Source organism: Hoplias malabaricus, chromosome 8, assembly GCF_029633855.1.
Source record: "Hoplias malabaricus isolate fHopMal1 chromosome 8, fHopMal1.hap1, whole genome shotgun sequence".
NCBI lineage: Eukaryota > Metazoa > Chordata > Actinopteri > Characiformes > Erythrinidae > Hoplias > Hoplias malabaricus.
The window spans coordinates 10,344,480-10,356,237 of NC_089807.1; the positions used below are offsets into that span (position 1 = coordinate 10,344,480).

Here is an 11,758-nt window from a genome sequence, read left to right on the forward strand (position 1 = left end):
GAGAAGCTAAAGAGGGAGACTGAGTAAGACCACGTCATGGAAATGGACCACCAGTGAGCTGTTATGAACCGCCATGATCTCATTTTTTTCTATTTTGTTGTGCAGACAAACACTGTCCTCTATGAGTCAGCTTCGTCAGGCCTTGCCGAGGTTCTCATGCCATTGTCTGGAAGAACATGGACTGTTCAGCTTTTGTTCAGAATACTGACCAACTATGGTCACTTTAGCTAAAATGGAAACATAAATAAATAAATAAACAAATAAATAGTAGTATTAGAAGCAGCAGTCATAGATTTTTGTTAGCTGTGAATGACAGTTTGTGACTCATCAAATTGGAAGAAATATCTAAATTAGGGTGACCAGACGTCCTCTTTTACCCGGACATTTCTTTTTTAGACTTAAAAAATCTCCGTGTGGAATTTCACAAACGTCTGGGATTTTGTTTTTCTAGAGCTTACATAGAACTTCGAGAAGTTTCGTTCACAAACTAGTCCCGCCCTCCCCTACTCCGATTGGTTCACTTAAGCGAGAAGGGGGCGTGGTGAAGTAGCCTAAAATCTTCGGATTGGACGGGGTCTGACTGTAGAGCTACTGTTATTGGTCGATAACCTTCTATGTAAACAATTAATTGGTCAGTCTGCACGTCAGTAGTCGTCGCCCCACACACACATTAGGGTGCATTTAGATCTGGTCGCCCTAATCTAAATGCTAAACTTAGCATGGTAGCCTCAGTTTTGTTTCTATATCAGGCTGTAAGAACAACTTTTATCTGGCATCCATTTTCTGCCAAATAAAGACAGAATTCATACTTCAAGCTGTTCTACAGCTGAGGTACAATACTAAAGTACCTCAGAGTTGCTGTAGTTATTAGTCTGCCTGTCTGATGCTAAGCTAGCAGATGATAAAGGTTGACATTGGGTACTTGAGCTGGGTACTGAAAATTGAATACATGGAACAAAAAATATACTGTTACACTAATGGGGGTGAGAGACAGCTACACTACAGAAAAAATATTGAACATGACAAAATATGTTTTATGTAAACCTCACGTCTTCAAACCAGCAGAAGAATTAAAAATACATCTGATCAATACAGTAGTATTCTAAATTAAAAGGTTCATGAAAAATGATGTCTGAGCTTCATGGCAAATTTAGAAGCACACTTCACAGGTGATGTTAAAGAATATCTCAAATACTCTCCACTGTGGGGTTTGGTTTAGCCACAATACACACATTTGAGAGAAGGGCTATTAATAACATCTCCTCTAGGGTGTTATCTCAGGTGCAGGCTATGAATAACACCTTCCTCTCTCATAGCATGCACATTTCTTCACACATTTTCAGCACTGTTCACGTGGGTTACGTTTTATTTATGATATACCTGCCTCCAAGAGTGCAAAATGCATTCAGTCTGATGGAAATGTGGGAGGGTAACACTACTGCTGTGTGTTGGTACGATTTTCCATATGAAAATTAAGACCTGATCTTACAAACCCGAGCAGCATGGCTACATTAGTTTGGGGAAAAAGAGAGATTTCAAGGTTGAAGGACTAAGTGAACCTGACAAAACAATAAAAGGAATCCAACATCACCAATTTAATGACTTCCCTGTCAAGGTGAGTGATGGCAGTGACTGAGGATGTGAGAAGGAGAGAAAAAACACACACACACACACATACAGCGCTGATGGCTCTGAAAACTCTCTCTCCAGAGATGATTCATGTGTCCTTTTCACATATCTGGGAAACGAAAAGCAATTACCATCCCATTTGCAGCAGCAGAGCTCGCATTACAGAGACTCTGTTAAAGTCGGCTCAAAAAAGAAACACCTCTTGGATTAAATTACAAGTCCCGCTCTGCTGAGATTTCCTATTTTTGTCAAATTGGACTCTTTTAGTGACTGGGCCTCAGAAAGGACAGCTGCCTGTAGGAGGGCTCACAGCAGGCAGCATGGGGAGGGAATAATTGGCTGGTGGAATGGAGCCCAGGCCGGGGCTTCTCCTGTGGGGCACCACACACACTCCCTGGCCTTTTAGCAGATTTACCATCTCCCGCTCGGATTTTATCTGCCATGAGTCAAAAACATGATGAGTCTTAATGAAGCCAAAACACAAGCAGGACTGTATGTGTTCACCAAATACAATATTAGCGCCTTGTTTGAGTAATATCACTGCCTTTATTGCAAAAATGTTCCAACATCTAGTGTGAAGCCTTTCTAGAACAGTAGGCGCTTGCTGCAAAGGGGGACAAAATCCCGTCAGTACTGTTCATTTCAGTTCAAAAAATGCTGGCTGGGCAGCTGTTGTCAAACTTTTCTCCATAAAGTATACCGTCAATAACTGCTACGAACAATCCACCTATATCTATTCTTGCCACATGTAGTGAGTTGTGGCATTCTGAACAGACACAGGAGACATCAAACTGAAGTGAATTAGAGAAATACACTGAGGAGGCTCTATGTCCTCTGCTGTTGTCACTGGGGGTTTTAGGAACTGCAGGGAGCAGAGGCCTAGTAGACATGTTTGTTTTTATACACTGTGGGCCCATTACATAGATATCCAATCATCTGTGTGGACTTTCCTTATTTTACCAGTAGGCAACACTAGCTTAACCCTCACCCTAACGTTTTAACGTGTCTTCACCTTACAGTTTAATGATAAATGATGCGGATATACACTTGTCCCTTCCACGTCAGTGTGTAAACAGATTTTGGTCCCTACAACCCGAGTTAAACATGCACACATACACACACAGAAATCCCCCACCCCCTTCATCAGTGCCTCCTGCATGTTGCTAAGGTCAAGGCTTGTATATCAATGACCTAAAAATATCATCTGAGATCTGGTGGCTGTTATGGGCTGAGTAGACATTCACAGTGTTTTGGTGTTCAGTCATTAGACAGTCAAAAGGTAAGCATCTGTGCTTGGATATGTATCGATTTACAGTTTCCATAAAAGAGAGCAAGTATGCAGTGTGGCCTAATATTTGACTAACCATAAACAGTGTGCATACCTTAACTCATACGTAGTCCAGGAATATGCTAACGCCATGAGGCTCAGTGCAGGAATTTGTGTAGACCAGAAGTGAACAAGTCAAGTAATGTAAAACCCAATATTTAAATTGATATACAATACTTTATAAAGGTCTGAAACTACCAATAATATTTAAGCCCAGACAAATCTAAAAAGCCAGAGTTACTGATTTCTGAGCTCAAACATGAGAATATTAGGATATAAGATTAGATTATATAAGGATACTGCTTAAGAAGTATGGCTAAGATGGACACTATTTTCCCACAATTCAACAGGAAATGGAAAAGGAAGAATTTCCTGCATCTGGAAAAAATTTGGCTGTCCCAAATAGTGCCCTACTCCCTATATAGGGCACTTCACAGATTATTAAACTAATACTACACTAAATGTTAGACAGAGGGATTTCAGCTGAATCCTGGTATGACTTGGAATTGTGTACCATTTTGTGTACTAGCCTGCAGAACATACATTCTCAAGGTTAGTAAACAGTATATAGTGTGTATTACACAACTGCTATGCCACCACAGAGGTTTCCTAAACTGGAGTTTAATGGGACTCTCAATGGTAACGCAACCTGGAAGTCTACCACGTTGGTAACCAACATATTAAAAGTAGCTTGAGCTTTCTTCTTTGAGGGTTCCACAGGTGTGTCCACTGCTCTTATAGAAGACAAATAGGTTTGAAAGGATGTGAATAGCAGCAAATAAGCTATTATTGAGGGAAAAAGAAGAAAACAATGAACAATAAATAAATAAAAAAAATAATAAAAGCTACTGATGTTCTCAGTTCAATGGAATGGCCTCCAGAGTCCACACCTGTTACTGAAAACGAAATATAGGTATCTAACCTTTCCACAGGATTGTACCCGCTGAAACATTGGATTTAATGCAATAGCAGTATTTAATGCTGAGGCAATGCTTAAGTGTCAATGATCAAAATGAAATGGAAACATGAAACATTCAAATATGAATATGTTTGAAAAGCTGTTGAAGAATTCTTTAGTGTCTCTCCACACAGATTAGCACTCAAGTTCCTGGCTGATGAGAGCAGAGTTAAAAAGGAAGATGAAATCTATTGCTTCAAAGCAGAGCGCAACAAAGAACGCTTACAAGCCAGTGCAGAGTGATCCAGACAGTGAGTATATCACACCTGTGGTATTTGAGCTGGAGAAACTGTTCTGGCGTGGCTCAGGAGCAGCATACACCCATGTCAATGAAGTCTGGCCCAACGTCTACATTGGAGATGAGTAAGTGAACAAGCTCAGTCCTCATCAGACAAAACTAGCAGCTTTGTTTACTGACCACAGGCATACACCACCGCACTATATAATCACAATTCATAAACTGGCGATATTCCTTTACAGGAAAAGTGCTCTAGAGCGCCACAACCTGGAAAAGATGGGAGTAACACACATCCTAAATGCAGCTGAGGGAAAATGGAATAATGTGGCCACAGGTCCAGACTACTACCATGGCATGAACATTGATTACTATGGAGTGGAGGCTGAAGACATTCCGACTTTCAACCTCTCTCAGTTTTTCTACCCAGCGGCTCAATTTATTGACCATGCACTCAGCAGCCCAGAGAGTGAGTAGAGAGAAAGCGAGACGGAGAATGATAAACATCTTAGATAAGAAAATAGTACACAAACCCAAAAACACAGGCAAGCTCCAATGAATATGAATTTTAGGTTCAGGATAAAAGCAACACAGCATCCTCCAGACACAGGCTCTTTTAAAGTGATCACGGCAGCTGACATTAAGGTGGTTTAAGCTCTTCCCGAGAGTAACCTGTAACAAGACACGACGTTTCCTCATTGTTTCAGGTAAACTACTGGTGCACTGTGTCATGGGACGAAGTCGATCAGCTACTCTGTTTTTGGCTTATTTAATGATCCACAAGGGTATGACCGTAGTTGATGCCATTGAACATGTGAAAGAACGCCGCTGCATTCTACCCAACAGAGGATTTCTAAAGCAACTCCGAGACCTGGATGTTCAACTACAGGAGAACCGTAAAACAAAAATGTGAACCTCACACTCAGGGGCATGTGAAAGCACTACATGACAGACTGTAGGGTGAAATACTGAAACTACCTATGGCACTCGAGCTACTCGGGGTGTATCTCTGTTAAATCTTTTATGTGTATTTCTGTAATGGTCAAGAGAGTTGCCTTTCTCTAGTATCCAAGGTCAGCGAAATGTCTCAGCCAGTAGTTACTCCCCACACCATAGCACTGAAAACCACATGCTAGACAGAACCATGAATATTTCTAAGCAAACAAACTGAACTAATGCAAGTGAGAATGGAAGAGCTTTGACAGCACACCATCAACAAGACCAATAATACGATACAAACAGTCCACACTCAGGTTTAAGTCTGTCAGTGGCTCATCATAATTTATTTTCTGCTAAAATTTACAGCATTTAAGTGACGGACTAAAAAGGTAACTCATAAATACAGGACTGTTGCTCCATTAATTAGTACAGTCAGGATATCCCTCTTACGTCAAACTGCCATTCTGTACAAGTACAAAGGCTACAAAATAAGCTATACAAACAGACACAGATACAATTTACCTTTATACATGCCATCTGTTTTGTCTATTAACAAGGTCACTGTTCTACATTTCAGTAAAATATAAATCAGATGTTTTATAAAGATAAAAAAAATCTACAGATGGAATGAAAATGTATGTTTAAAGGCATTTCATAAAAGACCAACTTTGGAGTAAATTGACAATTTCTGAACTCTGCCCTGTGAAATGATTTTTATTTTTGTATTCCCTCCCCTTGATTTAGAATTCTACATGTACAAATACTGACATTTATTTTGCTATTTTGACTGAAATTGCTTTAGTTTGTATAAAAACAGAAAGCTGCCTCAGGTAAAGAACTCGTTAAAAAGTAACAAATTATACACAATTAGCAATAGAACCTTCGAAGCTGAACACCCAAAAACATGACAATGTTTAAAATCTTTACAGTATTAATCAACAAAAATATAGTTTAATATTTTTCTTCCATAAGAGGGAAACCTAACCAAGGCCATACATTTAATATAAAATTGCTTGCTTTTAAGCACAACACTGTACAGTACTACTTTGATGCACTGTCACTAACAAAGACATTAGAGCATGCTAAGTTTTACCTTACACTTAAAAAAATATAAAAGTAGATTTACAATAAATAATATGAAGGCATGAGTACAGACTTAGAAACATAACCTTGCGATTGCTAAACATGTACATTGAAAAGGCATACAATGCAGGCACATTTAAAGGTTCCATAATGCAAGTCAGAAAACAAACATTTAAAAATAAAAATAAAATAAAATAAAAAAAAGCACAATGTAATCCCCCAGTAAACTGCAAAGCAGTTAAAGAGATTTCCATTTAAATGTTACATTAAATTCTGATGATGTAAGGCTTCCCATAAATAGGGAAAAAGCTAAAGATTAGCCATTAAAACACAACTTTTTTGCATTCTTACCAAGTGCTGGTTTTTCAGAAAAATTCATAAAAGCGAACATTAACAATGAAAATCAACACAAGAACTACCTCAAGTCATGAAGCTGACTTTTATATCCCGACCCCTTGGAGAAGAGGTCATTAGCGATTATCGTCTTATATAAGGTCCATTTAAGGGTTGTTTGGACATGCCAGTGTTCACATAACCGTGGTGGCCTGCTGGACTGTACATCATATTGCCGTGGGGAGGGGCCTGCATGGGCTGCTGTGGGTAAGGCTGGGTACCCATCATGCCCATCTGCATAGAGTACTGCGGAGACTGATTCATATAGGGTGGGTTCCCATGGTAGCCCCCATTCATCATAGGCTGGGTCACCCGGTACGTATTCATTGCATTTAGCGGAGCCATATTTACGTTCACGTTCATCGAGTTAACGTTATAAGCCGAGGCCGACATGAGGTTCACGCCCATGTTCATACGGGGCGGCATAGTGAGCGTCCTGCTGGGAGCCTGCATGGTTACAGTCTGTGGACCCCTGCCGTACATCTGCTGCTGGTGGTGAGGAGGCAGCGGGGCTGATTTGGAGCGCATAGAGACTGGGTGATGGTGATGGTTCTTCGGGGCCATTTGTGTTTGCAGTCTCTGGGAAGATGGCAAATTCATGTTGGGTGTCGCCATGTTGCGTTGAAGCATCATGGGGGGAGGAGTCATGTTAGGAGGCGGAGTCATTGTCGCTTGCGTCTGCAGTCCTCCTCCAGTAACTGCGTGAGGAGCCTGAGACAGAGACACCAGTGTGGGGTTGTGTGGACCGAGTTGCGCAGACAGTGAAGCGTTGTTGTTGCCATAAGATGCAATGGGATGAGATCCTGAATGGCTGAAGGGCAGGGTAGGGTCTATGATTGTGTTTGTAAGCTGCTGGAGCTTGGCCAAGCTGAACGTAGCCGATGGCTGTCCGTAGTGCCCACCCCCATACTCGCCCTGGCCCATCCTTTCATACAGCCCCAGGTTTGCGGATGGGTTGTTGGACTCGGGGATATCAGGGAGTTGCATGGGTGGAGGGAAGCTTGCAGGCACTGCGCAGTGGGATAGAGGCTGCTGGTGGTGCTGGTGTTGATGCTGATGTTGATGGTGTTGGTGTTGGTGTGGATGGTGATGGTGAAGGTTGTGATGGTGGCTGTGTCCATGGCCATGTCCATGCCCATGCCCATGTGCGTGCCCGTGCCCATGGCTATGCCCGTGGCTAGGCTGCCTCTCTGGTACACAGCCTTGTGGGGATTTGACACTGCAACCCTGCGGGGAGCTCATGCTGTTCTGCTGGAGCATGCTGCAGGCGCCAGTATTGTTCACCACAGGGCCTGCCATCTGCTGGGACACGGCACAGCTGCTCTGTCCATGGCTGCCACCGGAGGAGAGGTTGCCATAGGAACAGCTGCTCTGGGAGGAGGCGCCAGCGCTAGCTCCCGTGCCACAAATGCTGCCACCCAGTGTGGAGTCGTAGCTGCTAGGATTCTCATAGTTCTCTGTGGTGCTTTCGATGCTGCCAAGGTCACTAAAGCCACTGTCCACCACCTGCTGAGAGTGGTCAGACACAGAGGGGACGTCCATCATTGGGCTGGTTTCCATGTTGTTATGGAGGGAGTGTGCAGAGATGGCACCCTGTTCTGGGCTGATCTGAGTGTAGCTACTCTCTAAAATGGACACAGCTGGGCTGTTGACAGATCGCACAGATTGGCTGGGGTGGGAGTGAACAGAGGAGAGTGGGCTGCTGTGGTCTGACTGCTGGCAGTCATCTACCGGCGTCATCTGAGGGCTCTGGTCCACATGAACATATCTCTGCAGGCTGTGGCAGGCCTCCTGGGTCTCCACACATTCCTGGAAGTGCCTCTCTTGCTCAGCCTCTTGTGTTAGGGATTGAACTGCCTGAGCAGTTTCCATGTCAATCTCTGGGCAAATACTGTGATCATCCTTTATTGCAGGGGTCAACGGTCCTGTATCTTCATCTTTTTGATCAACATTTTGGCTGCTTTCATCCTCCTCTTCTGATCCAGAGTCAGGAGGATGGTCCGAGTCCCCATTGTTGTCCTGTACATTCATGTTGATGAGGCTGCTATCAGAGGTCACATCCCCTAAACACTGCTGTGGAAGGTCGGGCTCCTTATCATCACAAGGATCTGAGGCAGGTTCTGTGTTATCCAGAGACACCTTCTCCGGTACCTCTACAAGACCCTCTTTACTTGGCTCACTGGAATCCACATGACCATCATCCTCATCATCTGCATCGTGATCATCCACACGAGCAGGTTCTGGCTCTTCGTCCTCCTCTTCCTCATCATCGCGTTCACCTGGGCCCTGAGATGCTGTGCACTGATGCTCTTCCTCCTCTTCTGGGTCCTGATCTCTTCCCTCTTCTGTATTCTCAGTAGATCGTTTGGCATAATTCAAAGGACTGACCTGAACCTCTTGGCTCTCAGCACCACAAGGGGAAGCATTTAGAGAATCAGGTTTATCCAACGGCTCATCATCCTCACGCTCCTCACTAGGTTCCTGTGGCTCAGGGCTCAGGGTCTCAGAGACGACAGTGCTTAGCTCCTCCTCCACAGGATCAGGCTCTTTGCAGGGCTCACAATCTTCTGGAACAGACACAGGGCTGGCCACCTGCTCTTCCTCTGGCTCCTGCTCCACACTGACCATGGGTGTCTCAGGAGGCGTGTAGAGGTTTAGTTTAAAGCCCATTTTTCTCTCTTTTTTCAGTCTCCATTTAGGGGGGCCACGTTTCACTCCTTTGGGCCAGCCTTTCTTCCTCTTCACAGGTCGGGGATTGTCCTTCTTCACTGCATCCGTGATGTCTAAGATTAACAAAAATTATATTCATGAATGTATTGATAGCATAAATGTATAAATAAATATAACATTTAATTATTTAACATTGCTTTAACCAAACATGAAAACACAAGGAAAATGCATGTTTTGTAAACTAATAAATAATCACCTTCTACTTTTTCTTCTTCTTTGGATGGATTTGAATGATTGTCATCGGGTCTCTCCCTCTTCCTTGGCCTGCCAGGCCTGCGTACAACTGCTCTTAGGTTTTTCTTCTCCTCTTCCTCCTCCTCCTCCTCACTGTCCTCCCTCCTGTTGGAAAGCTCCAACTGTAGTACAGGGCCCTCCACATCAGAGTTCTCAAACGGCTCATCCAGCACCTCTGTCCTCTCAGAGATCGTTTCTGTGGTGACACTGCTGTTGATGCGCACTCTTCTCCGACCTCTTTTCTTGCGCAGAGCGATTCCTCTCTATCAAAAGTAAACACATCCACTATGAAACCTCTTCCACTGTTTACTCTGAGAGAATACAGTCTATGCAAATAACAAAAACTCTTCCAGCAGAACAATAACAAACTTCTGCACAACAACTAGTGTGCAAATAGGACACCTTATGATCAACGATGACTATGGGTCATCGAAAATGGTATGCACCAAGAGCAGAGAGTTAGACATAACAGTTGTCAAAGCAAGACATTTTTTGTGAAATTGTCCCCAGTGCCCTCTAAACCAAAAAGCAGAGGTCTGGATGAGACAGATACAGTTAAGGATGATGCTAAACATAGGGAAATGTGACCACACTGTGAATGGCCTGCCTCATGATCTAAATGCAAAACCCCATCATTTAGACCACAGTGCCTGAGCCATAGGCCATTCATTTGGAAAGATCTGCCAGTATGAAACCCCAAATGAGAGCATGCAGGACCAGACTGACCACAGGTCGCTCACAACATACTCTTTACTGGAGTTTACAGACTCTCCAAAGACATTCTGGAGTTTCCTAATCCTAATACAAATGTGTCTGCTTTATATAAAATCCATAGGTTTTTGTTTTGATAAGGAAACATTCATTCATACGTTTGTCTATCATATGTCTTGTCTTACACTAGATCAGATAACCCTTGATAACAGTGCCAAGTAAACATAGCAAGTGATATATGCAAAAAAAGACTAGAGCTCCAGCAGGAAATAAAACAGCCATGAATAGTAGGGAATATCCAGTAGTGATGTCAAACTTTACCTTGCGCTTGAGCCCTGGGATAGACTGTGACTGGACTGATGCATCATCATCATCGTCGTCGTCATTATCATCATCATCATCATCATCATCATCATCACTGCTGCTGTCCTGACAGGCTTCCAAGTGCTTCTCAACAGTGCTTGTGAAAAGTGTCTCCGTTTGCCTTCTGCTATACTTCTTGCACTTGGCTAAAGGTGGTATTCTTCTGTTAAACAGCATCCCTGCTCCTCTACCAGTGGTTGAAGCACTTCGATTTGCAAGGTCTCTTGTCTGCTGTTCATGAAAAAATAAATACATTTTAAAAAATTGCTAAAATGAGACAGTTTGCTCTGCAACTACACAGAGAAATGACATTTTGATTTAACAGCAATCCTGCAACAGAGGTTGCATCCTGATAAGATGTTTATCCAATTAAATTTTTTTTTTAAGTGTATGTGGCATATTGCATTTCATAGGACATTAAGATACAAGTTTAATATAATAGAGATTTGATTTTGGTCACCCAGGAAGCCTGGTAACAGACAGAACAGGCTTTCATGCCTTATTTGTGAACTCAAACAAAATCAGAAAATTAAGAGCAGCAGCATAGAAGTGACTGACCCACACTGATGAGTAATGCTATGGTCAGGACATGATCCACCAACTGAATATATATCATATAAAAAACGACGAAGTGTAGCCATGCTCTGATCATCCTGTAAATTTGCCTGCATTATGTTCAGCTAAAAGAACATAATCAATAAAGTAACAATTGGAATACTTGCAGACAAAATATATATATATTTTAATTTGTGTGTGAAACTTTACGTGCTGTCCATATTTATCTGACACAAATAGAGTACATTCTAGCTTCTTGAATGACAGAACCTTCAATGGGAATTCAAGTTATTTAATTATATTCTGCAGTTTATTAATGAACCCTCCAGTATACATATATACACACAATCAATCTACATTTATGACAGTTTTTTAAACTATCATGAATAGTTTTGCTGAGGAGGGAGACCACATCTACCTCTGTCCCTGTTCGCTGCTGCCCTCCAGATGAGTTTCTGTAGAATGACCCAGGAGTCCAGACAAGACAGTCAGGATCAACCTCATGAAGACGTGATTTCTCTCTCAGTCGTGCCATGTGTCTCTGGATCAAATGATGCTTTCGGACAACAACAAATCTACACAAGCAAAAAAATAAAAAATA

At 42.5% G+C, this 11,758-nt stretch overlaps 2 protein-coding genes across 5 annotated transcripts in view; one reads left to right on the plus strand and one right to left on the minus strand.

The window, feature by feature from the left end:
* Window positions 1-4,095: 4,095 nt before the first annotated feature.
* On the plus strand, window positions 4,096-5,641 carry LOC136705564 (dual specificity phosphatase 29-like). Its single transcript, XM_066679201.1, has 4 exons — window positions 4,096-4,277; window positions 4,395-4,618; window positions 4,857-5,054; window positions 5,550-5,641. The coding sequence occupies exons 1-4, from the start codon at window positions 4,096-4,098 to the stop codon at window positions 5,639-5,641; spliced, it is 696 nt and encodes a 231-aa protein (XP_066535298.1).
* The window catches only part of kat6b (K(lysine) acetyltransferase 6B), a 38,214-nt gene continuing 31,836 nt past the window's right edge, over window positions 5,381-11,758 (minus strand). For 3 of the 4 annotated variants that reach the window (XM_066678310.1, XM_066678311.1, XM_066678309.1), the window contains exons 14-17: window positions 11,576-11,732; window positions 10,561-10,833; window positions 9,491-9,791; window positions 5,381-9,347 (exon numbers count right to left, since the gene is read on the minus strand). In XM_066678310.1, the coding sequence (XP_066534407.1) occupies window positions 6,649-9,347; window positions 9,491-9,791; window positions 10,561-10,833; window positions 11,576-11,732 (3,430 nt within the window). In that variant the 3' untranslated portion in view covers window positions 5,381-6,648. The remainder of the gene's footprint in view (window positions 9,348-9,490; window positions 9,792-10,560; window positions 10,834-11,575; window positions 11,733-11,758) is intronic. The other variant, XM_066678312.1, reaches the window with a different exon arrangement.